Raw genomic sequence first — 27,484 nt, 5'->3', positions numbered from 1 at the left:
ATGGTGAGGGCTAGGGAAGGTTTTGCAGGGGAGGTGATATTTGAACTAGGAGATGTCTTTAGTGAAGTAGGAAGTGAAGCCTTTTGCTGGGAAGAAAATGGGGAACAGAAAGAAGGAAAGAGGCTACAGCAGAGAGGTGAAGACTTGTAAATGCTAGGGAGGGGATTGGAGAACAACAGCAGGGGATTCTTTTGGGCTGATCCATCTCCCTGATTCAAGACAAAGAAAGAGTCCACTTATTCATCCAATTGTGATTGGCAATAAAAGAAGTATGGAGGGATTGTCCCCAAAGACTGTCTTTGAAATAAGATGGACAACTTCTGGATACAGATCCCAATACTAATATAGAAAGTATTCTAGCTCTATATATTAATTAAGGCTGGAATATTTTGCAGACAATAACAATGCTATGTATGGCAACTATGTACAACAAAGGAAAATATTTATGGTATATGAATTGCCTAAGAAATCTGGATAAAAACTATATGTATGTCGGCCAGGTATGGTGGCTCATGCCCGTAATCCCAGCACTTTGGGAGGCCAAGGCAGGTGGATCACCTAAGGTCAGGAGTTCGAGACCAGCCTGGTCAACATGGTGAAACCCTGTCTCTACTAAAAATACAAAAATTAGCCAGGCATAGTCACGTGCGCCTGTAATCCCAGCTACTAGGGAGGCTGAGGCAGGAGAGTCACTTGAACCTGGGAGGTGGGGGTTGCAGTGCGCCGAGATCGCACCACTGCACTCCAGCCTGGGCGACAGAGCAAGACTCCATCTTAAAAAAACAAAACAAAACAAAACTATATGTATGTCTTGATTACAACTCTGTAAGAACATACATATGAAGAACAAATGAATAAAACACATGAAAATGCTATTAGTGGTGGTATTATAGGTCATTTTTCCTTTAAATTTTAAATTGATGTTTTAATGTTTATAATTAGTTGGCAATAAATAGAATTTTTTTTCCTTGCTGGCTTTAAAAAATTTACTAGGAACACTTAGAAGAGAGTATTTCAAAATAAAAAGTTGTAAGGTGAAAACAATCAGTAGAATTGTATGAACACCTCCCATATAAGGGGCAGATGCCAGGAAAAGAATTCCTTAAGTTGATCCAGAGTTGGAAGCTGACAAGCAAGAGATTGGATGCCACGATATAGAAGAGCACAAAAGAGGTATATGACCTAGCTCTTGACTCACAGTAAACTTGAGAGACTAGGCTTACAATAAATGATTCGAGGATAACTTATTCAGTTATCTAAACAACGGATGGGACTGGATCACTGAGGCAGTGACCTGTGGGCAGGCGGGACAATGCAGAGGTCAATTATGTGCCATCGGAGTTGATCAGATGGACCTGGGCTTAAATCCCTGTGCCACTGCTTAGCAGCTGTGTGATCTAAGACAACTTACTCAGGTTTCATTTTCTGCACTGTGAAGTAGAAATAATAATACCCACTCATAAGCTGTTGAAGCATTACAAACAATAAAGCAGGTAAAGTGCTTAATACAATGTTTGACACACAAAGTTGCCATTATCGTTATTAACGCTTTATTGTTGCGTCATCTATGAGCATTTATGATGGAGGAAACTGATTTAGACTAGGGGCACATTGAATTCTTTGGAGGGACTTCAGGGAGGTATCTTAAGAGCCGTGAGAGAGTCTCAGGGGGCAGTGAAGACTCCCTCACTGCTGGAACAATGCTGTGGGCTCACCCTAGGCCTTCAGGAGGGGAGAGAGATGTGCAAGGAGGAACTCCATGGTGGTTCTTCTTTTGCTAGTGTTTGTGCTACTTCCCCACTTCTAAACAGGTGCATAGTACTCCAGAGCACCCTTTCATCTTCCTTTCCCACTCTTCTGTTCTGTTTTTCTTCTCTTCAACTCTTCTTACTTCCCTTTTCTCCTCAAAACCAAGTGGTGGATGGGTAAGGAACTATACTATCTTTTGTGTGTTCTAACTTTGCCGTTTTTTTTTTGTTTTTGTTTTTGTTTTTGTTTTAATCTTAAAGGTTGTCTTCTAACTTCAGCACTCAGAGTTTACATAAGTAAGCCTGGGTTTACCCTACCCACTTCTTCCCTTATTTTTAAAATATCTATTTCCCCAACCATTGTCTTTAGTAAGTACTCTAAAATGACAGTCATCAGCAGAAAAGCAAGGATTCCAGGCCATAAGAGTTTGATCAAGAAAGGATTTTTTGAGGTAGCTATATCTTGCAAAAGAAACAGAGGTGTGAACTGTCTGCAGGGCTCTTCTCGGCAATGAGGTGTTCCTTCTGGATTCAGATATAGATCTTAATGGGGTAAACATTCTAGGTCTTACCACCATCTGTTCTTCTTTTTCTGCTTAGACTCTTAGTACCTGTTATAAGAGGAAAGGAGGCAAAAGTGTGAAAGAAAAATGGTTGGATCAGTGGTCTGAGAAAGAGGATAAAGTAGTCATGTGACATTATTCTTAACAGAGATTAGAATGATTAAAAACAAAAACAAGTTGGTATCCAGGATATTCAGGTACAACCACCCCTCACCTGCTGATTCCAATTTCACATTCCATTCCACATTGATGAATAATAATAATGATGTACTTTTAGCTTTGTCAGAAATCCTATCTGCATATTTATAAGGACATTATGTTTAGTTGTTGCTGATACCTGGTCTGAGTCCAGCAATTACCACCTCTGTCTCTTTGCACACACTGGTAGACATACACACCACTGATTTGTACTTTCCTATAAAATTACTCTTCCCCTTTTTAATTAGAGTGTTTTCAGAAGCAAACCGTATCGTTAAGGCCATGTATGCTTCCATTATAAATACCTGTTTCCAGCCATTAATTATCTCCCAATGAATTACTTACTTAGAAGGAGATTTTTAATGCATTTTTTTTTTTTTTTTTTTTTTTTTTGGAGACAGGGTCTCACTTTGTCACCCAGACTGGAGTGGTGGAGTGGTGTGATCACGGCTTACTGCAGTCTTGACTTCTCAGGCACAGGTGATTCTTCCACCTCAGACTCCTGAGTGGCTGGAACCATAGGCGTGCACCACCATGCCCAGCTAATTTTTGTATTTTTTGTAGAGTTAGGGTTTCAACATGTTGCCCAGGCTGGTCTTGAACTCCTAGCCTCAAGCGATTCTCCCGTCTTGGCCTCCCAAAGTGCTGGGATTACAGGTGTGAGTCATTGTGCCTGGCCTGTGCACACTTTTTATAATGGGATTTCTCTTCCTTACTTTTGATGTCCCCTCTCTCATACTTAGTTAACCATTTTGAATTCCACTTAGTAAGAAAAGTTTCCATTTTCTTTTTCTTCGGGGGACTTAGATATGATCTGCACCTAGATGGTAAGAAGATTTTCCATATTTTGAAGTAGAAACTTTCTGTATGCCTGAATCTTGCTGTCAAGAATGTCTTGGCTAATCATGAAGGAAGAATATAAGAATGTGAGTAAAAACAATTCAACAGTCCCTGAGAACAACGTCAATAAATATTCAAAATTGCATAACCATTTTAGTGACTAAAGCACTGAGACTCATCCAATAATACTGTGGTTTGATAATTACACAGTTGTGAATTTATGATACTGTTAAATTGGGGAGACATCGTGGTGCATGCAGGTCAACCCTTTCATACATCATTATATACAAAAAGTACACACCTACTTAGGAATTGAAGTGTAATACCTCCTAGCATAAAATGCTTAAAAGAAGATTTTAAGGGAGTGATACAGTGAGCATTCCTATATGAATTTTCCTGCTTATCTCAAGCATAGCAGAAGATTTGAAATTTCTAGGTAAGTTTTTTTTTTTTTTTTTTTTGACAGGGTCTTGCCAGTGACTCGTAGTAGATCCCTCCGCGCGGAGCTCGGGCCGGCGCTTCTTCCTGCGGGAAACCCCTGGGTGCCCAAGGCGGCGGGGCCGAGGCCGCGGCGACAGTGGGGCGGGGCTTGCGGTGGGAGGAGGCGGCTGAGGCGGAAGGACACACGAGGCTGCTTCGTTGGACACACGAGGCTGCTTCGTTGCACACACGAGGCTGCTTCGTTGCACACCCGAGAAAGTTCCAGCCAAACTTCCGGCGGCGGCTGAGGCGGCGGCCGAGGCGGCGGCCGAGGAGCGGCGGACTCGGGGCGCGGGGAGTCAAGGCATTTGCGCGTGGGCTTCGGAGCGTAGCGCCAGGGCCTGAGCCTTTGAAGCAGGAGGAGGGGAGGAGAGAGTGGGGCTCCTCTATCGGGACCACCTCCCCATGTGGATCTGCCCAGGCGGCGGCGGCGGCGGCGGCGGCGGAGGCGACCGAGAAGATGCCCGCCCTGCGCCCCGCTCTGCTGTGGGCGCTGCTGGCGCTCTGGCTGTGCTGCGCGGCCCCCGCGCATGGTGAGTATCGGGCTGAGGGGCGCTGTCCGCGGCGCCCGGGGCTGCCACCTGGGGCGACCCTTCTCCCCCTCGGTCCTTCTCTGTGTGGGAAGGCCAGGCTCGGCCAAACTCGCTGGGTTCCCAAGAGTTTGGACATCGCCGGGGGCCCCTCCCGTGGTGCCCCGCCAACCCCCGGGGTTCCCCGCCGCCTGTGCTCCCCGCGGCCCGGGACCCCTCACACGCCTCCTCGGCAGGAGGGAGGCCGGCAGCAAGTCTCAGAAACTCCTTTTTCGTAGTGCCAGGGTGCAGGGAGGTGGGCAGTTTTGCCCTTCAGGTTCCGCGTTTCCTGGGGTCGAGCGAGAGCCAACGGCGGGCCTCGGAGGGGCTGAGCGAAGGAATGCCAGATTCTGGCGTGGAGAGCGGGGGCAGGGCCGCCAAGCCAAACGGCCTGCACCTTCGCAGCCAGCCTCGCCTTTGCCAGGGGGCGGCACATGGGCCGGGTGTGTGGGCTTGGTTTGGATGGGGACGGGGTTTTGCGGCGCGCCTGAGTTTTGACACTCCAACCCCACCGAAAGTCCGGAGGAGCCGGGTGTGCTGCTCGCGTCTTTGAAAGGTGGAGGCAGGAGAAGTAGGGCAACTGGTGTGGCTGCATGCTGAGGCACATGATTTAAAAATCTCAACTGCTGTTATTCTTTCCGAGGCGCGGAGCTTTGCTGCTGTTTCAGGCTGTGTCCAGACCCAGGAATGTGGTGTGACGATCACCTATTCCTCCAACCTGGCAGCAGCATTTGCTGCTCCTTTGGCATGGCTGGGGGTGGGGCACGGGCGGGTGAGAAAAAGTGGATACGTTAATTCAAAGGGCTTCCTTAGAAAGCTTCTTTATGGTTGGATGTTTCTAACACGGTTGGACCAAGGAAAGGGAATCAAATCATATCTTCCCCATCCCACCCACACTTTTAGATTCTACATTTCTTCAGACCCTTTAGTGGAAATAACTTGGGCTTTGGAGCCCTGCTCTGTAATCCTGGATTCAAATCCAGCTCTGCTATATGAACTCACCAATAAAATGGGAATGAAATTATCCAGCTAATAGGATTAATTAAAATAATGTATATTAAACGGATGACACTCCAAAGGTGTTCAGAAAGTCCTTTCAGGGCCGAGGCTGTGTTTTACTGCTTCTGAGATTGATGCTCCCAGTGGGATGGTGTCTTGTGCATATTTGTTGAACGGAAAGCAGCCCCTTCTTTTTCTGGGCCTAATCTGAATAAAGATTTTTACCTTCACCAAAAAACTAGTACATGAACTACATCTGTTTTCAAAGAAAAGGTTAGGAAGATGATGAGCTTCAGAAAAATATGGTCTTTGTTCATTGTTAACAGTCAGTCGACATGTCAATCGCAGATGTTTAAAAAGAGAACAAGGTTATTTATCACCCGAAAATAGTACTGGGTTGTTCAGCACCAACTAGATACTTCTTGGAAAGTTCAAATTTCGTACACGTCTAGGTCACTAAGAATTTCAGAAGTGGACCAGGAGGCTTTGTAGTGATGAAGCAGAGCTGTTGTTTCTGAAGCATTTAATAAAGAGCATATATGATGGTGTTTTTGCTTTTCCTTTTTCTTTGAGTGAAAGCTTTAAGTGTAGCTTTAGGATAGAGAGGAGTATAATCAATGAGACAGTCTGAGGGTAATAATCCTTGGTCTATCATTAACTTGTTTTGGTAAATAACTTAATCTTCATGATATGTAGTCTCCTCACCTATGAAGCAGGACTAAAGGAATAACCTGCTTTAGAGAATTGTAGGGAATAATAAATATGATTGTAAAGTGATTTGAAAAATTAAGTATTAAATAATATGATGTCAGAAATGGGATTACTCTGACACATAGGGCTTCTTTTATTATAGGATCTCAGTGCATAAAACTATGCCCTCCACCTCTGCTCTGCTGAGGTGCTGCGATTATTAGCTAGCTTTTAGGTAGTCACGTTGAGTGTTAGTCAAGTTGACTCAAAGGATAGGATTTAGATATTTTGATTTTTAGACAGGTGTTCTTTAGATGCTAAACTAATGCAGTAGAAGAGATTTAGAAGCCTGTTTCTTGGTACAAATCTTAAATCTTCTTAGAGTCTACAGTGAAGGCTTCTTGAATCCTCTTAATTTATTATTGTGTTTTGCTAAGGTACCAATTACAGCACACCCTTCTAAACTTTTGAGTGTTCCTGTGTTTGGCTTGTGGCCAATTGTTAATTTAAACATCACAGAGTTTCTAAGGCAAGGAGATGTTAGCAGTATGTCTGATTGTCTAAACAGCTATCCAGGACCATCCTCTTGCTCCTTGTTTTCTTTTGCTTTGCAATGGGAAGTGACTCCCTGATTTTGCTGCCTGCTAGATAATTTCTCAGCTGAATTCTTCTCTTGCTTAAACAAAATCGGAGTAATTTTCTTTCAGATGGTGATGAAATTTAACCTAAAACTATTTTTCCTTTCACTTTCTTATTATTCCTTTTTTTTTTTTTTTGGTGTGGTGGGAGAGGAGGAGGAGAGTGATTCCTAGTCTCTCTTATTTTTCTGAATGTTTAGATTTAAAAAATATTTACCCATAACTTCTTGGGATCTCTCTGCTCCATTCCCACCCTACTGCCTCTCCTGTAGGCTTCTATGACATAGAGGAGCAACTTTTGGTTCACCTGGATTGTAGTTGCTGACTTCAGGATCTTTAGAGAATGTTTAAATTCAGTGGGATATGCTTGGATGGTTCAGAGCAGCCTTACAATACATTTTTAAAATATCACACCCACAGAAATTCTATTTTGCCCACAAAATTTGCATTGATCTAGTTCCCACTCTGTGTTGCCATTCCTAGTGATCCTCCTCCCTACCTCTCCCATTATGGTAGAAAAAAACTCTGTGTCCTGGCTACATCAAAATCTGTTGGGGTGGATCTTGGACTCAGCACCCAGGGATTCTGATAAGGTAAGTTTGAGAATCCGTATTTTTTCAAGGTTTACAGGTGATTCTGACAAGTAACTTGGTTGCAACCCACTGATTAAGTACATTTTTTTTTTACCTTCAGGTGTGTGTATGAGGTCTTTCTAAATTTAAGAAATTTCCATAACAAATGTAACCTTAGTCATTCCAGTGTTTAACGCTTCTGACTCAAGGAATTTTAAAATTGCTAACGTAAGAGATATAGAATATAATGTCATTTCTTCTGTTTATCTGGGTGCAATATGTCTGCATTGACCCTTTAGAAGGGCTTCATATATTTAGATGATATAATAAATTCTCCACCTCTCCTTTTCCCTTTTCTTCTGTTTTTTCTTCTGTTTTCTTCTCTTTTTCCTTAAATGTCATTCATACATGTTGTTTTTTGACCCTTTATCTATATACGTCTGCAATGATTTTAGAGCAAAAAACTGCAAGGCGTGATTTGAATAAGGATATAAGAAATTTTACATCATTTTCTTTATATTGTGTTCACAGTCCATAGTTACATGCTTCCTTTCTTGATGTCTCAGTTCGAATGCCTAAATTTGAACTATTAATTTTCCTTCCACCCTTTCCTGATTTTCCTGTTTTTGTTTCCCCCCCTTTCTCTGCAAATGACTTGAAACCAAAAGGTCTTCTGTTCTTTCTTTGTCAGCCTACCATATGTGTAGTATTTTGGACAGATCACTGAACTAGGAGCCAGAAGACCAGAATTCTTCTCCAGGTCTGTTATTAATTGGTTTGGTGACCTTGTAGGAGAGCCACTGTTTTGGTCCTCCATTTTCTGATGTTCATTGTTCATGGAAATAATATGGAGTGTTCGAGTTATGGATTACTAAAGAGTAAGATGGTTAGATGATTGGAATGGGACAGACAAGCAGATCAGAGATTGTAAAGAACTTGGATTTGAAAGGCTTGGTATTAATACTGTTGCTAGTTTCTGAGCAGAAGAATGACATGAAAATTATGCTTAGGAAAGATTATTCTTTTAGTCATATGCTTAGGTTCAGCAAGGAATTTCCAGACTGTCCTTAGGGAGAGGAGAGGTATGGATAGGATGCTGGTCCATTTAGGATGTTAGAGCTGATTGAATAGGTGCTAGTCTTGGGGCAAGACTTAGTCATACACTTTCAGTTAAGTACTATTTCATTGCAAGGTCTAGGTGAAGATAGGGATATATTTGTAAAACTGGGGAAATTGCTAGATTCACAGATAACCAACTTTGGGTAGATCAGTTAGCTTTGGTGTCCTTTTCAGTGCTATAGGGGTTCAGACCATTTGGTTTCTGAGATCACTGCTGAAATTCTGTGATTGTATGAGTATAATGTAAAAGTTGTCTCAATCAAGGAAACTTGGAGTAAAGACTCAATATGATGGATTTAAAAGGAATGGATGACAGTTCCAATTATGGGGTTCAAAAAACATGTGCTACAAGTATAAGATGAGAAAAATAGGGTACACTAGTAGTTCATGTGAAATAAGGCTCTGAATATTTTAGCTGAGTGTGTATTCCATAGCACATAGTAGTATTTTGTGCCTTCTAAAAAAGTACACATATCCATTGGGTATGAGTCGGAGCATTATTCTTTCTTGAACTGCACTCTCACGATGCCTCCTCAGTTTAAGAACTTACTCTGAAATAGTAAAAGCATAGTGTCCAGATCAGGAGGTCATGGTTCAGCTCTGTGCTGCACTGGTAAGAACATGTGTTAAGCCTTTTTCCATTTTGAGCCTCACTTTTTAAAGAGGTTTTTGATGAACTGGAGTCATCCAGTGATGGGGAGGCAGGATAGCCTAGTGTTGAAGCACACGCACTCTAGAGTCTACTTGGGTTTGAATCCTGCCTCTTCCATCTACTAGCTGTGAATTTTTTTTTTTTTTTTGAGAGGGAGTCTCGCTCTGTCGCCCAGGCTGGAGTGCAGTGGCGCGATCTTGGCTCACTGCAACCTCCAACTTCTGGGTTCATGCCATTCTCCTGCCTCAGCCTCCCGAGTAGCTGGGACTACAGGCGCCCGCCACCACGCCTGGCTAATTTTTTATATTTTTAGTAGAGACAGGGTTTCACTGTGTTAGCCAGGATGGTCTCGATCTCCTGACCTGGTGATCTGCCTGCCTCGGCCTCCCAAAGTGCTGAGATTACAGGTGTGAGCCTCCGCGCCCGGCCTAGCTGTAAAATCTTAATCTTTCTAAGCTTTGAGTTCCTCATATATAAAATGGAGATTATAATATAGCACTGGAGCGAGTAATACAAGAGACAATAGCTATCAAATGCTTAGCAAATATACAATACATAGTTAAGTACTTAGAAAATATGTTTTCAGTTATTTCGGGTATATACCTGGGAAGGGAGGCAGAAAATTTTGGTCATTCTGATTATTATTACTACTATTAAGCATAGAAGCACCACTAAAAAGGTGAAGAAGCCTGGAAATAACCCTATACTGAGGAATACGCCAAACCATTGAATCCTGGAAAAAAAGAAAACAAAAGGCCCACATAACTATCTTCAGATTCTTGAAGGGCTACGTGTAAGAGAAGCAGAAGGCTTGTTCTTTTTTGTTCTAGACGGTAGAGATAACCTGGAAATTGTAGAGAGACAAAGTTTGTTCTTTTCAAAGTTAAGACATAATTTATGTATCATAAAATTTACCCTTTTAAAGTGTTTAATTTAGTAGACTTTAGTATTTCCAGAGTTATGAGACCACCACCATTATCTAATTTTGAAACATTTTTATCACCCTGAAAGAAATTCTCTACTGCTTAGTAGTCACTGTCTATTTCCCTTTCTTTACAGCTCCTGGCAACACTAATCTACTTTCTATCTCTACGGATTTGCATATTCTGGACATTTCATATAAATGGAATTATATAATATGTGGCCTTTTGTGTGTGGCTTCTTTCACTTGGCATGTTTTCAAGGTTCATCCATGTTGTAGCATGTATCAGAATGTCATTCCTTTTCATGGCCACATATTTCATTTATGGATATACCACATTTTCTTTATCTGTTCATCAGCTTATAGGCATTTGGGTTGTTTCTACTTTTTAGCTATTATGAATAATGCTGCTATGAACATTTTTATTATGTGGGCATATGTTTTCAGTTATCTCGGGTATATACCTAGGAAGGGAGGCAGAATTTGAAGAATTAAGAAAGAAAGAGCTTTCTCACAGTGGGATCCACCCACATTGAAGACTGTTCTTTTGTTGAAGTAGTCAGCCAGTAATTTCAGTTAACAAATGCATAGTGTTTACTATGTGCTGGATAGTGTTCTAAGTGCTTTACCCTTATTTAAAAATCCTATGAAGTAGGCACTGTTATTACATCTCTTTTACAACAGGGAAGTTTAGTACCTGGCCCAAGATTACACATTGAGTAAATGGTGGAGTTGGGATTGAAATCCAGGTGGTCTGGTTCCAGAGTCTGTACTCTTAAGAGCAGCACAATAATAACTCCAAGCATTTATTAAATTCTCAAGATTTATCCGGCACCATGCTACATGCTTGTATTCAAGCAGAGGCTGGTGATCATCTTTTAGAAATATTTTAGAAATGATTACTTAATTGGGTAGAAATTAAATTTCTTGAATCTGAAGGTTCTGTTATTCCAAGGATGGCTGGAAATGGGGGAAAAGCCAGCAACAAGATGATGTCTGGCCTGAGGCTTTTAAGATGATCAGAATTTGTATCAAAAAGGAAACTGTGAACACGAATGATAAGTATTATAGGAATTCAGTTAACAAGTCTTGTCAGAATGTGGTAATAAATTATATACAACTTAAAGAGATGAAGTTACTTTAAATTGTGTGTGGAAGCCTTAGAAAAATTGAATAATTAAAGTTTCTTGGGAAGATGATCTCCTTTTACAAATGTTTAGTTTCAAATAGTGGCAGCACATATTAGGATAGAGAGATGACTTCTAGAAAACTGAACATATGGGACTGGAACAGTGTATTTTGGAGTCAGTTACAGGAAGGAAGTTGTTTAAAACCAAGTGAACAACAACAGTAACAAATGCATTTGAGAGAAAGAGCAGTGCAGTCCAGACTTAAACATTAGGGTGGCCATAATAGATGGGGAAGAAGGAGAAATCAGCAATCCAGACTAAGACTTCACTGGGTTTTGAGTTAGACAGAGGGAGTCATAGAAGCCAAGGTAAAATGATTACAACGGTGCACGGAGTGGTTAGCAATTCTCCCTATAGGAGAGAGAATTTCCTTATGAAGTTTCAGATGAGACCACTGAACTTGACTAGAGGAAAGTCATTGTTTTTAGAAAACAGTTTCTAAGCAATAATTAGAATTAAAGTTTTGTTGCAGAGGGATAAGTAAGAAGTAGATGGAAAAGAAAGAGAAATATCTGAAATTAGGCTACAGTCATAGAAGGTTAGCTGTGAAACAATAATTTGGAAAGGGAAATGGGACCTCATGAAAATGTGGGTTAAAAGAGACTTGTATATCTTCTAAGGTAAAAGTAAAGAACTAAGCTGATGTCCAGCCCTCTAAAACATTTTAAATAGAAATCAAACTTTATTAATACAGTAGGTCTAGTTTCACATAAAGCAAATATGTGGTTCTGTACATGGGCTTTAGGAGAGTAAGTCTGTTGTACCTCATATGTAAGTATTATCCCATTTAGAGGAAAACCCTAAGTCTTTCTTTACAGTGGCTTAAAGGCCCCAATTGATCCACATCCCAGTTACAGCTCTCATCTATTTTCTGCTGCTCCAGATATTCTTGCTGCTTCTCAAACATGCTAGGGCTGCTCTCTGTGTTATGGCCTTTGCATCTGCTGTTCCCTTTCTCATGAATGTGTTCCCTAAGATACCTGCATGATTACTCTCACCTTATTTAGGTCTCAACTTGAGTATTGTCAGTGAAGGTCTCTGATTTTCCTATTCTAAACTGAGATACTTCTCTTTGCTCACCCCACACCCTCATCCCCAGCTCCATTCCTTCCTGTTTAATTTTTTTTCACAGCACTTAACTCCATCTATTGTGCATCTTTTACTTAGTAATTTTGTTTTCGTCTTCCGCTATTAGAATGTAAACTCCAAGAGTGTAAGAATTTTTCTAGCACTGGAAAAATGCCTGGCACATAATAGGCATTTACTAATTGTTGTGTGAATGAATGATTATAAGTTTAATATTCTTTGTGGAAACTAATAAGGTTGATTTCCTATCAGAAACCGATCATTATTAATAAGCATATTGGATGGTATTTATAGAACTAGCCTTCATATGTTCTCTACTCAGAAGTTGGCAAACTTTTTCTGTAAAGTGCCAGAGAGTAATTATTTTTGCAGGCTTTGTGGTCTCATTACAGCTACTTGACTCTGTTGTTGTAGTGGAAAATCAGCCATAGACAATCTATAAATGAATGAGCATGGCTGTGTTCCAGTAAGACTGTTTATGGACACTGAAATTTGAATTTTATATAATTTTGAAATGTCAGAAAATATCCTTCTTTTGTTCTTTTTTTCTAATCATTTAAAAATGTAAAAAACTATTCACAGGCCAAACAAAAACAGGCAGTGGTCCAAATTAGACTTGCAAACTGTGCTTTGTCAATCTGGTTTTTCTGATTTCTTAAATATATCTTAGTTTAAAACTTATTTTTCCATACTTGATAGGGAGCAACAATGTGAATTAAACTGTAGAAACAAATAATTCAGAAATACATCTGTTTAGCTTTAGAAACTTCCATTTTGCTTCATTTTTGTTTTCCTGGGAACCTTATGTTTCCATTATATGTTTATGATGCTACCATTTAAATGACTTTGCATTCTCTTAGCATATGCCACATGATAGTGTTAGGGTGGTGTAATAGTTCAGGAGCAAAGCTGAGCAAAGCCCACCCACGTTTAAAAATTTGCCATTATTTAGAAGGTGCATAATTCCCATATGGGAGAATGAAGAGTCATCTAATAATGCCCAGAGGGCTGCACTGTGAGTGAGAATTGTGTTGCAGTTTTTAACATTCATAACACATTTCTTGAATAAGCTGCAAATGCTTTTAATAATATATCTCAGAGTTAATTTTAGCTATGCTACATTGGTACTTTTTGCTCCTCCACTTCAAAAAACCAACACAAGAAACTATTCTCAAATCAAGCTGTGATTTGGATGGGGCGTTGTATTTTCCTCAATAAGCACAAAGAAGAGAGAAAAGATGTTTTCACTTGGCAAAACTTTTTTTTTTTGAGATGGAATCTCACTCTGTTGCCCAGGCTGGAGTGTAGTGGCACAATCTCGTCGGCTCACTGCAACCTCCGCCTCCCAGGTTCAAGCAATTCTCATGCCTCAGCCTCCCGAGTAGCTGGGATTACAAGCGTGCACCACCACCCTGGCTAATTTTTGTATTTTTAGTAGAGCCAGGGTTTCACCATGTTGGCCGGGCTATTCTCAAACTCCTGACCTCAGATGGTCCTCACACCTCAGCCTCCCAAAGTGCTGGAATTACAGGTGTGAGCCACTGTGCCCAGCCCACTTGCAAAACTTTTTAACATTTATAAGGTTTTTTACATACTTGATTTTGTTCAGTTGTTAGAATAATCTCATGATGTAGGTGACCTTATTAACTATTTACAATGTGAGAAAATGGATAGTCAGTGAAGATAAGTAACTTGTCCAAGGTCACAGCACCAGAACTCCAAACCAGACCTTCTGACCTTCTTGATACAGACTCCTCACAGTCACCTGCATGCCATCTTTGGTTTCAGTGCTATGAACTTTCTTCACTGCCTGTTGGTCTGTAACTACACCTACTCATGAAGATGCCCAGAGCCTTATCCGCTCCTTGCTCCGCCATGCTTATCTTATGCAGCTCTGGGAGGGGTGAAGAGGCTGTGGCCAGTTACCTCACTACCACTATAGCTATTCACCACCCTGTTTTCTCCTTTAGCCATTTTAGCTACTACACAATTCTTCTGGGCATTTTCTGTCTTAGTTCCCTAGTATCTGGCCTTCCTTCTTTTCTCAGTAACTGTGACCCCTGCTAGCTAGCCTTGCCAACCAATGGTTAATGAAAGGTCTTGGATATGACTGTCAAAGACAAAAGCACTCATGACCCCAATGTTTCAGGTCACAATGATTAGGAAAATCAGGACAACAAGGCTTGGGCACAGAAGAGCTGGTTTTTGAGAGGGGGATTTAGAGTTTGGTTTCAATGTGTAATCTTTGAGGTAATGGTGGAACAGCCTACTAGATTCAGTTTTCTAGTCCCTGAAAACTAAAACAAGGAATAAGTTGAATCACATATTTGGGACACCAGCCAAATATATAGCAGCATTTATAGTTAGCATCAAAGTGTTTGTGTTTCTTAATTTAAATGCTTCTCAGAGATTCCATTTAAACAACTTCATTATGAAAATGGAGACTTACCATGCCTTTTTGATATTGTTCAGAGAAAATTGTCATAAATAATACACACAGTTTGAAATGGTTGTACATCTTATGAATCAAGGGGTGGCATGTAAAAAGGTTCCTCAGTGCCTCAATGTGGAAAATATCATAGAATGTTATTCTTCAATTGATTCCTTCCTTCACTTTGGTGTTTATATGGTATCTTAGATATTTTATGTTATTTTAATTATATTTTGTGCCTTTTTATTTGGTTAAAAATGCCTACTACTTAAATATTAACAGATTTTTAAATATCCCTTTGAACTCTTCCCCATTCCTGTACCTCCTTTCCCTTTTTCCGTTGTAATGTCAGCCACCTGAACATAACCCAGAAAACTAGGTATCAGCCAATTGATGTTTCAGTGGAAATAAGAGAAAGAAGCACTTACTACTTCTCAATGCTTAATTGAGGAAAAGCACATGATATCTTACGTATTTTAAATTGGAGGGGATAATAGGGTCAAGTTCATGCATTATATTGTGGACATCTTAATCCTATCAAATGGCTTAGTCAAAATGAGAAAGTTAATGAATTTAAGCAGACAAGTACGAACAGTGCTCTAAAAAAGGTGCTGTTACACCATCCCAACCTGTACACACATGAAAAAAAGCTGGGGTGCATTTTGCGTTTGAATAAGGGTCATGTTGACTGGCCATGGCAGACCCTGCTAGACCATACACCTGATACTCTGTCACCTGCCAGGACTCAAAAGGACATGGGAGTATGTGGTTAAGTTCTCTAAGGACTCTTCCTTCTAAAGGGAAGCAGTTTTATAGGTGGTACTTGTAGGTCTGTTGATTCACAATCTCGTGCTTTCTTGATTGGACTGTATTGTTTTACTGTAATTTTTTGGACTTACAAGAAGTCAGGTGTTTTCATGGACTCTTCTCTTTTCCATACAGATGTCCAGAAGGCTTCTTGGGGGAATATTGTCAACATCGAGACCCCTGTGAGAAGAACCACTGCCAGAATGGTGGGACTTGTGTGGCCCAGGCCATGCTGGGGAAAGCCACGTGCCGATGTGCCTCAGGGTTTACAGGAGAGGACTGCCAGTACTCGACATCTCATCCATGCTTTGTGTCTCGACCCTGCCTGAATGGCGGCACATGCCATATGCTCAGCCGGGATACCTATGAGTGCACCTGTCAAGTCGGGTTTACAGGTAACTAATGAGACCAAAGCCAGTGCCTTCCTACCTTCAGCAGATACCTTTATTTAGCATCTTTTAGATCATGGTGTCTGGCTCTTAAATGTCCCCCAGCTCTGGTGCACATTTAGCATTGTGATAAGGAACTGGGATGTTCCAGACAACTATCCCTAACTTCCTTTTAAGAGTTTCAGGGGGCAGAGAAAGAGAAAGAAAAAGGACCAAATACTTTGACTGCTTAAAGTATATATGTCAGGGCCAGGTGCGGTGGCGCACGCTTGCAATCCCAGCACTTTGGCAGGCCAAGGCAGGAGGATCACTTGAGGCTAGAGGTTTGAGACCAGCCTGGGAAACATAGCAAGACCCCATCTCTACAAAAAAACAAGAATAAAAATAAAACAAAATTAGTCATGTGTGGTGGTGTGCACCTGTAGTCCTAACTACTTGGGAGGCTGAAGTGGAAGAATTGCTTGAGCCCAGGAGTTTGAGGCTGCAGTGAGCTATGATCGCACCACTGCACTCTAGCCTGGGTGACAGAGTGAGACCCTGTCTCAAAAAAAAAAAAAAATATGTACACCAGGATGGGGAATCAGAGTTTACTTCACTAAAAGAAATAAGTACACTGTCACCAGAGGAAAAGTTGCTGATGTTATTGACTATTTGCTTTTAGAAATCTCCCTCCCTAGACATTCAGGGCACTGGCTTTTCTGGTTTTCTGAACGCTGTTCCTTTTGCTTCTTCATCACCTTGTTCTTATCCATTAAATGTCTGTGCTCCCTGGAGCACTGTTTTGCGCCCTCTTTTGAGCCACATCACAGCTCTCCCTAGGGAATTTCACTGTGTGTATTCGCCTCCACTGCCACTGTCTTCATTAGCTTGCTGATGAATCTCACCATCATTCCCTTAGCTCCACCCAACCCTGACATTCAGGCTCATGTTTCTAGCTATGCTTTGTATGTTCTCCTTGGAGATATTCTACAGGTACTTTCAGCTCACCTTGTTGACAGAAATACGTAGCAACCATGTACATCCCAAATACCCACGCTAGAAACTCCCTGTCCCTTGTTCTGACCTCATTTCAACTCAGTCACCCAAGCCAACCTCTGAGTTGCCTTTCACCTGTCTATTCCTCCCACTTCCTCTGCTACCCTGTAGTTGAGGGCCATGTTATCTCTCACCTGGACTTCTGAAGTAGTTTCTGAATACGTTTTCTTGCCTTTATTCTCTCCCCATCTCATTCACCCGTGATATGACTACATCTTTGATTATAAATGCAAATATTCTAACAATCTCACCTGCTTACAATGTCTAATATTTTTTCATCATCCGCAGAATAAACTGCAAACTCTTTTACATGACTTCCATAGCTCTCTACAGCCTAGACTTTACATCTTTTTGTAGCCTGGCCTCCCCACAAGCATCTAGGCCTAGTCACACCAAATTCTCCTTATTTCCTGACAATGTTGTACTTATTATTGCTTCCATACAGTTACACACCCTTTTTCCTGGAATGCCCTTTTCTACAATTGGTGATTGTCCAGTGTTATTTAAAACTGTGTCTTAGTGACCCTTTCATGATTCCTTTAGGCAAATGGTCTCTAGGTTTTATTATTTTTATGTATCACATTTTATTGTAATTTTTTTTTACACATATCTCACCTGAATAGATTGTGGGTTTTTCTAGGTGGGTCTGAGCTTTATTCAAAAGTGTTTATTAAATTAGATGAGAAAAGGAGGACATTCTTCATTTTTTCTCCTGCTTTAAGCACTAAACCAAGAGTTCTATAAATGCAATAAGCAAAAAAGTGAAACATGTACTCAGAAAACTATACTGGATCAGTTAGTGTAGAATACTGTTATATTAATTTTTCATTGTATTAGGGTTCTCTAGAGGGATGGAACTAATGGAATATATATGTATGTATATATATTCCAACCCAAAGTGTCTTGGTGGCAATCTTAATATATATATATTGGCAATCTTTATATATATATAAAGGAGAGTTTGTTAAGTATTAATTCACATGATCACAAGGTCCCACAATAGGCTGTCTGCAGGCTGAGGAGCAAGGAGAGCCAGTCTGAGTTCCAAAACCGAAGAACTTGGGGTTCGATATTTGAGGGCAGGAAACATCCAGCACGGGAAAAAGATGTAGGCTGGGAGGCTAGGCCAGTCTCCCTTTTTCATGTTTTTCTGCCTGCTTTATATTTGCTGACAGATGATCAAATGGTGTCCATCCAGATTAAGGGTGGGTCTGCCTTCCCCAGCCCACTGACTCAAATGTTAATCTCCTTTGGCAACACCTTCACAGACACACCCAAGATCAATACTTTGTATCCTTCAATTCAATCAAGTTGACACACTCAGTTTTAACCACCACAAATCTACCCCTTGTCAACTTGAACCCATACACATCTCCTGAGATCACACATAATCTTCAAATAAAGACAATAATTAGGTCATAATTAGACCTAATGTAGTACAACTATTCTTCGTACATCCGGAAACACACCAGTCCCCAACTGAAACACTCTTACATAAAGTTAACGATACTTAAATGCTGATGTGAAGTCAATAAATCTTATGTCACATGATAAAGGAGAAAGGAAATAAAATGAAGATATTTTCTTAGTACAAGTGTGTGCAAGCACAGACATGTTTTTAATAAAGGAAGGAGGAAATACTGAGGACAATTACAGTCCTCATTTCTGCAGCTGGTCACATGGTAGTAGCTGGTATTGATGACTACCTTCTTCTACCCATTTTGTATTCCTTTTGCCTCCAGCAAACACCTCAGCAGGTTGTGTTTTTTTTTTTTCCTGATGGAGAGGCCCAAACCTTCATTCATCCAGGCGGGACCATTTGTAGTCCCGCCTGGATTGGGCTGTTGTAGTTGCCCATTGACCTTAATCACAGGGCATGGTAATACTAAGAGACGCCCTAATGGATCTCCTGTATTCCATGAATACTCTTTCTTACCTCCGTTCTGGAGTAGTAGACTGATTTCATCTTGATAGCCTGGGTCTTGATAGCCTTGATGTCCCAGCCAACACTGTAACGCCTTTCTTAGCCTGTTTACTTAAAGGTAGGAACCCAAAGTGTCCTGGTGGCAATCTTAACTACCAGTTGAATGGAATTGTTGTTGTGTCTTCTGGTGGCAGCGTTCCTCCCTCTGGAACTAAGACCTCTAGGCCAGCAGAACTTAATGTTGCGGGAACAGGAAGCAAACATTTTGCTAGTGGATCACTAGGGGTGATGGTGAGTGGTACCACTTCCATTTCCACCCCTTGATTCCTGGATCTGTGAATCCTGGCTATGGGAGAAACAGTACTACATATTGGACGCTGATTCAGAGCATACACAGCCTTCTTGAGAACTTTGCCCCAACCCTGCAAAGTATTCTCACCTAGTTGGCATTGTAATCGTGACTGCAAAAGGCCATTCCACCGTTCTGCTTCAGGATGTTGGGGAACATGGTAAGACCAGTGAATTCCATGAGCATGAGCCCACTGCTGCACTTCTTTAGCCATAAAGTGAATGCCTTGGTCAGAGGCAATGCTGTGTGGAATACCATGACAGTGGATAAGGCATTCCATGAGTCCGCGGATGGTAGTCTTGGCAGAACCATTGCATGCAGGATAGGCAAACCCACATCCAGAGTAAGTGTCTATTCCAGTAAGGACAAACATCTGCCCTTTTCACAATGGAAGAAGTCCAACATAATCAACCTGCCACCAAGTAGCTGGCTGATCACCCTGAGGAATAGTGCCATATCAAAGGCGCAGTGTTGGTTTCTGCTGCTGGCAAATTGGGCACTCTGCAGTGGCAGTAGGCAGGTCAGCTTTCCACCGGCCCATGTTGTTTTCTGCACTGGGAAGGTGGGGCATGAGCACAAATGTTAGGACCTGAAAGGTGGTGAACTCTGCCTGGGCAGGGCAAAGCCAGAGGAAACTCTGGTGGAGGTCCATAGCAGTCCTGATGTGCAAATCGGTCATCCAACCTGGGTGTAGGGGTGAAAGACTGATTGAACCATCTAGTAGCTGGTTCCCTCCAAAGTTTCCCTCGGGATAGCTGGCACTCTCGCAAAAACCCCACTCTTGGTACCAATTTACTGTATTAGTCCATTTTCACGCTGCTGATAAAGATATCCCCGAGACCAGGAAGAAAAGAGGTTTAATTGGACTTACAGTTCCATATGGCTGGGGAGGCCTCAGAATTATGGTGGGAGGCAAAAGGCACTTCTTTCGTGGTGGTGGCAAGAGAAAATTAGGAAGAAGCAAAAGCAGAACCCCTGAGAAACCCATCAGATCTCATGAGACTTATTCACTATCATGAGAATAGCACAGGAAAGACTGGCCCCCATGATACAGTTACCCCACTGGGTCCCTCCCACAACACATGGGAATTCTGGGAGATACAATTCAAGTTGAGATTTGGGTGGGGACACTACCAAACCATATCATTCATCAAAAGGTGTTGGTGGGGTAGAGGGTAGTTAGGATGATCCATTATCTCCATCATGACGATGATGGTATTGATGATGTAAGTCACTGAAAATATTTGGTGTTATAAGAATAATTTCTTCCTGATTGTCAGTTTTGAGTTGTTTTGCTATTAGGAGGCAAAGTAGGGGGGCATATACCCACTTAAAATATTTTAATTCTGGCTAGTGGAAATGACAGTAATGCCTTCTTCATAATTAAAATGTCACTCTGAAATGGTCCCAAATTAAAACTTCTTCCTTTGTTGTTAAGAAGGATCTCTTCTTGGTGTGTTCTGCAAGATTCTGATCACCTTTTTTTTTTTTTTTTTTGAGATGGAGTATTGCTTTGTCATCCAGGCTGGAGTGCAGGGTGCAATCTGGGTTCACTGCAAGCTCCACCTCCCGGGTTCACGCCATTCTTCTGCCTCAGCCTCCTGAGTAGCTGGGACTACAGGCACCTACTGCCATGCCCGGCTAATTTTTGTATTTTTAGTAGAGATGGGCTTTCATCTTGTTAACCAGAATGGTCTGGATCGCCTGACCTCATGATCCACCCACCTCGGCCTCCCAAAGTGCTGGGATTACAGGTGTGAGCCACCACACCCGGCCGATTCTGATCATCTTTTATACATATGCTATTTTTGTCTATCACTTTAGGAATCATCACAGATCAAGGTCATCCTTTTGGTTTTTGTGATAGCACTATACCTCAGTCAGCTTACTAGCTCGTCTCCACTCAGAGATGAAGAAGCAGAGGCAGCAAGTTAGTGCCTATACATAATATATATGGAAACCAAATTCAGGGTTGATTCTTTCTTTCTCCCTTTCTTTCTTTCTTTCTTTATTTCTTTCTCTCTCTTTCTCTCTCTTTCCCTCTCTCTTTCTCTCTCTCTCTTTCCCTCTCTCTTTCTGTCTGTCTTTCTTCTCACTCTGTTGCTTAGTACAGTGGTGCAGTCTCGGCTCACTGCAACCTCCACCTCTTGGGTTCGAGTGATTCTTGTGCCTCAGCCTCCCAGGTAGCTGGGATTACAGGCATGCGCCATGAAGCCCGGCTAATTGTTGTATTTTTAGAAAAGATGGCATTTCACCATGTTGGCCAGGCTGGTCTCAAACTCCTAACCACAAGTGATCTGCCCACCTCAGCCTCCCAAAGTGCTGGGATTACAGGCATCAGCCACCACTTCCGGCCCAGGGATCTTTCTGTTTCAGTTGTGGGCATCACTCTGAAAATCACACTTGCTAGAAGTGAGCATTTATATCTCTTCTCCACTGTAAATAAGTGCCTCTTAGTGACATGAGTGGAAAGACAAGAAGAATTGCAGTTCCTTCATTTTCTGTCTTAGCTCCCTGAGATGTATATGCTGTGCCTAAATTTGTGTTATAGTTTTCTCCTTTGATTTGACATTCCTTGATAGGCAGAGAGCACTTTTCTGTGCTCATAGGTCACATCTCGCATCTTTTTCCCTTATAGAAAAACTCTTGTGTCTTCCATTTACCTTTCTATGAGGTCAGAGATTTAGATACTTTCCTAGACCATCAACTGGAGTATTAACAAATTCAAGGAGTTCTCGCCATCCCATTACTGGGTATATACCCAAAGAATTATAAATCGTGCTGCTATAAAGACGCATGCACACGTATGTTTATTGCGGCACTATTCACAATAGCAAAGACTTGGAGCCAACCCAAATGTCCATCAATGATAGACTGGATTAAGAAAATGTGGCACATATACACCATGGAATACTATTCAGCCATAAAAAAGGATGAGTTCATGTCCTTTGTAGGGACATGGATGAAGCTGGAAACCATCCTTCTCAGCAAACTATTGCAAGGACAAAAAACCAAACACCGCATGTTCTCACTCATAGGTGGGAATTGAACAATGAGAACACTTGGACACAGGAAGGGGAACATCACAAACCGGGGCCTGTCGTGGGGTGGTGGGACGGGGGAGGGATAGCATTAGGAGATATACCTAATGTAAATGACGAGTTAATGGGTGCAGCACACCAACATGGCACATATATACATATGTAACAAACCTGCATGTTGTGCACGTGTACCCTAGAACTTAAAGTATAATAATAATAATAAAAATTCAAGGAGTTCTCATCTCTGTAGTTTAGATAATAAGCGACTTAGACTAATGACAACAAAAAGCCAGCCATGTGAATACCAAATTTACTAGTTCTGTGAGGATATTTTTTTCTCTTTCTCTTTCTGCCTCAAAGAATCTGCTTTGCTTCCCCTGGCATCATGATTTAGTTTTCAACCCGTCAGAGTCTTCCTGCTAGTGCTGGTACTTTCCTACTTGAGAAAGTCCACGGAATACCTTCTAGACCTCTGTCCTCCTGATGGCTTCTATTTCATTTGTTATATAGGGACCCAGAGGTCCTTCATCATTTTCAAACACATCAACAGATATTTATAGCAAGGCCACAATTAATAAAATGTTTCCCAGAATATATGTGTGTGTTACATTTAGAGGAAACAGAAGTAGTATTGACTTGTTTCTATCACCAGAGGTCTATTTAGTAACTATATTTTGTGGAAAATATCGATATATTTTATTCATTCAACAGACATGATTTGAGAGCATACCATGGAGACCCAACCCTGCCAGTGTGGCAGGTGGTATAATAGAAGAAAATAGCAAACTCGGTGTATCTGTGTTTGCGCACATGTATGTATGTGAGGGGCACTAAGGATGACTTTACAGAGGTTGGAACTTTTGAGTAGAGTTGCCAAGATAGGTGAGAGTTCACTAGGAAAACAGAAGGGAAGTTGATTATTTTTTTTTTTTTTGAAATGGAGTCTTGCTGTGTCACCCAGGCTGGAGTGCAGTGGTACAATCTCGGCTCACTGCAACCTCCGCCTCCTGGGTTCAAGTGATTCTTCTGCCTCAGCCTTCCAAGTAGCTGGGATTACAGGTGCGTGCCACCATGCCCAGCTAATTTTTGTATTTTTAGTAGAGACAGGGTTTCACCATATTGGCCGGGCTGGTCTTGAACTCCTTACCTCATGATCTGCCTGCCTCGGCCTCCCAAAGTGCTGGAATTACAGGTGTGAGCCACTGCTCCTGGCCCGGAAGTTGATATTCAAACAGGAGCACCATATGCAAAGACAGTGAGCTCTGAGAGAGTAGATGGATCCAGACTCCTATTGCTGATAGCGTCCTGCAGGATTGGGCTTCAATGTGACTAACCTACAATTGCCTCCAGGTGCTCCACCCCACTGAGTCCTTGTGTCTCTGCTGAGGTCCTTGGAGAGTTACTGGAGAGGGCTCTGTATCAGATGACCTTGAGGAGGCTCTGATTTAGCCTTTTGTAAAATGCAAAGAGTTGAGGTCTTCTCCACGCAAGAGCTCGCTGATGTCAATGAGGTATTGAGGATGGGGCCATCTCCTATTTCTGTGGCCAGTACTGAGTTTTGTTATCCTTCCTTTAGGTAAGGAGTGCCAATGGACCGATGCCTGCCTGTCTCATCCCTGTGCAAATGGAAGTACCTGTACCACTGTGGCCAACCAGTTCTCCTGCAAATGCCTCACAGGCTTCACAGGGCAGAAGTGTGAGACTGATGTCAATGAGTGTGACATTCCAGGACACTGCCAGCATGGTGGCACCTGCCTCAACCTGCCTGGTTCCTACCAGTGCCAGTGCCCTCAGGGCTTCACAGGCCTGTACTGTGACAGCTTGTATGTGCCTTGTGCACCCTCGCCTTGTGTCAATGGAGGCACCTGTCAGCAGACTGGTGACTTCACTTTTGAGTGCAACTGCCTTCCAGGTAAGGAGCTCCCTAGTGTCCCAGGATTAGGGGACAAACCCCTAGCACAGGAGGTAGTGGGTGTGGCTCAATTGCTTTTTTTAGGAAGCGCAAGGAAAAAGGGAAGTGAGAATTTTGTGTGGGGTGGGTTGCTAGTGAGGGAGGAGTTTTATGGGCCCACTGTGGTCCATAAACTGAGCAGGGGATAATTTAGCATGTCAGGGTTTATGATGATGAGTGGCTAGAAAATTGTTTATTGTCCCTTTTGTAGAAACAGTGAGAAATAAGAGGAACAGAGCTCTGGGAAAGAGACAGGCAAGTCTGGAATGGAAAAGAACACGATGAGAATTAGACACTGGAAAATATGTATGTGTGGTTAATAAAGTGCTTTAAACTGAATTGACATTAACAGTAGGTGATCAACTTTCCTATGTGCTTGTGCTTTTGCTTTTGATGGAGTAATTCATTGTTTTCTTATCCACCTAAATGCACCCAGCTGCCCTTGATTTTCTCTGGGCTACTGGCCTTCACAACCCTCTCCCATGTACCCTCTCTGACTTTGGGGTAACCCTCCCCTAACTTAAAGCTAGAGAATTCTGAAACTGAGGAGGGGATCCTCTGTTAATCAGTGAGCACTTTTTGATGAGCTGATAGATGATATATGAGAGACTATGCGTGGCACAATACTTTGTTACACTCTTCACTGATACAAGTGTTCTAGAGTGCACACACAACCCAAAGATAGAAACAAAAAGAGGAGCAGTGTCGGGGAGCTTGGGGCCTGGTGTTCCATGGAGAGGGAGAAAGGAACAAGCCTGGCCAAGTCATTCAACTCCTTATAAAAATGATGAGGAGGCTGAAAACCAAGAATTTTGATTGGGAACAGAATACAAGCAGCTGGAGCAGATGAATTACTGAGCAACAAAGATCCTGTTTTTATACAAATATCCTTAGTACAAAAACAAAAGAAGGAAAACTGTAGGGGGGAGTAATGTGCTAAGTAAGCAGAATTGCCTCAAAAAGAAGTTGTTCTAGTTACTCTTTCAGAGTGGGAATCTTAGATTCTGGTATTGTGGATATGGTTCACATATAATGGGATTGTGTGTTTTATTTTGGAGGGATTAAAGGTCATAGGTTGGTCCTCAGTATAAAATCAACTGGTAATTTATTCATTTCATTTGGTAAAAATGTATTGACTGCCTGCTATGTTCTAGGCACCATGCTATGTATTTGGAATACAGCTATACAAAGCATTGTCACATAATTGAAATGAAAACTTTATATTATTTAAGTCACAAGAACAAGCTATTTAATTATATTACTTTTAGTTTCTGTTTTAATAAAGAATAGATAATGCTATCATTCTAGATACTAAATAAGTGTTTTCTTAACATAATATTACTATCCACTTTATCTTGTAGAAGAAATAACTAAAATACATCTGTCTTCACTCCTGTATTTGTTTGCATTTTAAGGGTTAAAGACAGAAATAGAAATGTAAACAACTTTATTTTGAAAATATTTCAACATTGCAAATATCTCTGGGTCTGATATTCTAGTAATCTAATTGGCTAGTAATTGATGTTAGTGTGATTTATTGTTGAAGGCTAAATGTGTTTTTCAGTTTCAAGAAAATTGCTTTTAATAATTGCCTAGAACAAGAGGTTGATTTGGCAGCAAGATGTTGACAGGAAGTTAGAGAAGTCAATAAAGGAAGTTTTTAGCTGAGAGAGAGTGACTATTCACTCCCATAGTCTCTGCATTGTTATCCATTAGCCACGATAAGAACCTTAGGGAATTCTGAGAGTGTGTCCAGGAAAGGATCTGTCAAACTAGAATCGTATCTCCTCCTTGAGAAAGGAAATAACCAAGGATTCCGCAGCTGAGAGGCTGCCAGGGCTAGTGAAATAGAGTAAGGAAATCTTGGCTGTCTCTTATTCTCTGGTTGTAGTTTAACACAAGACACTTATTTACTCACTGATGGTGTGTGTGTGTGTGGGAGGGGAGATTAGCATGAGGGGTGGGAATGGGGAGATTTGATGAAGAGAAAACTAACATTTTTTTGGTGACTCAGGAACTGTGCCAGGTACTTCCATGCCTATTAGCTCAATTACACAAAAATCTTGGGACCAGGTATTATTTTTCAAGTCTTCCCACATGAAGTAACTGAAGTTTGGAGATGTTAAGTGATTCACCCAAAGTTGTACAGCTAATATGTGGTTAGGCTGGGTCCTGAAACCGAGGCAGTTTATTTTCAAAGCCTTTGCTTTGTGCATCTTACTGCGCCACATTGCACTGCACATCTGCTTCCTGAAAGCACTTTGTAGGTGTGTAAAACTTTTCGTTAAATGCTTTAAGCTGTTTGGGTTAAAAATATATGTTCATGTTATAAGAAAACCAAGACACTCCTAATTATAATCAAATAGTACTTGTTACATATCAATGTGTGTGTGTGTGTGTGTGTGTGTATGTATATATATATATATATATATATATATATATATATATATATGGCGTTGTGCAGATGTTTAAAAGTAGTTACATAGACTAGTTCTTGCTTTTCAGGGTCCCATAATCTAAACCAGATGACTTCAGCTTTGGATAAATATATAGAAGGAAATTTAAAGAGAATTCAAAACAATAGATGATGCAGTGACACTGTGAATAAATGTTATTTATACAGTTTGTAAGATTTCATGCTCATTGTTCATATGTCCCAGGTGGAGTTCAGAAAATATTCACTTCATTTCCACAAAGGGAAATAGTGCCTAGAGATGGTTTTCTTTTAAAAAGTCCTTTTCATAATGCAGTGCCCTTCCTTCCATTGCCCTTCATTCCATTGCTTCCCATGCTTGTCAAGAGACTAAAATGTTACTTATAGTAATAGTCACTATCTCAATGTAAATAGCACCCTTATTTGATGAGAATTATTATTTCAGTTCTAAAAATGGGGAAACAAAGTCAGCAGGAGGCAAAGTAGCTTGTTAAAGTATTGTGCAACTTTCAAATGGTTGCTTCCACTGCATTTCACGTCTTGGCACTTCTAATTGAGGGTTACTCTAACCACCCTATTTAAAATTGTAACTGTCCCCCACCCCCTTAATTACTAACCCTGGTCTACTTTTTGTTTTCTTTTTCTGTAACTCTTATCTTCTTACTATATAATTTATACTATATAATTTACTTCATTATGTCTATTGTTTATTGTCTGTCTTTTCCAAATTCTACTGCCTCTTACCCTCTCCAGAATGAAAACTATTATCTTTGTTTTTGTTTACTGATGTAACCCAAACACCTACAAACAGTGCCCAGTATATACTAGGCCCGCAAATATATATTGGCTGACTGACT

The 27,484-nt window shown here is 41.2% G+C and overlaps 1 protein-coding gene across 1 annotated transcript; it reads left to right on the top strand.

Annotated features, from left to right (window-relative positions):
* On the top strand, positions 1–24,342 carry LOC129397510 (neurogenic locus notch homolog protein 2-like). The gene is given in 5 exon segments (XM_063604754.1): positions 1–146; positions 3,970–4,144; positions 4,146–4,633; positions 15,640–15,899; positions 23,819–24,342. Coding segments are annotated over 5 exon segments (1,593 nt in total).
* The last annotated feature ends 3,142 nt before the right edge of the window (positions 24,343–27,484 follow it).

This window comes from Pan paniscus, chromosome 1, assembly GCF_029289425.2.
Source record: "Pan paniscus chromosome 1, NHGRI_mPanPan1-v2.0_pri, whole genome shotgun sequence".
In the NCBI taxonomy this organism is placed as follows: Eukaryota; Metazoa; Chordata; class Mammalia; order Primates; family Hominidae; genus Pan; species Pan paniscus.
The sequence above is the reverse complement of the archived record's forward strand: the minus strand, read 5'-3'. Positions and strand labels throughout refer to the sequence as shown.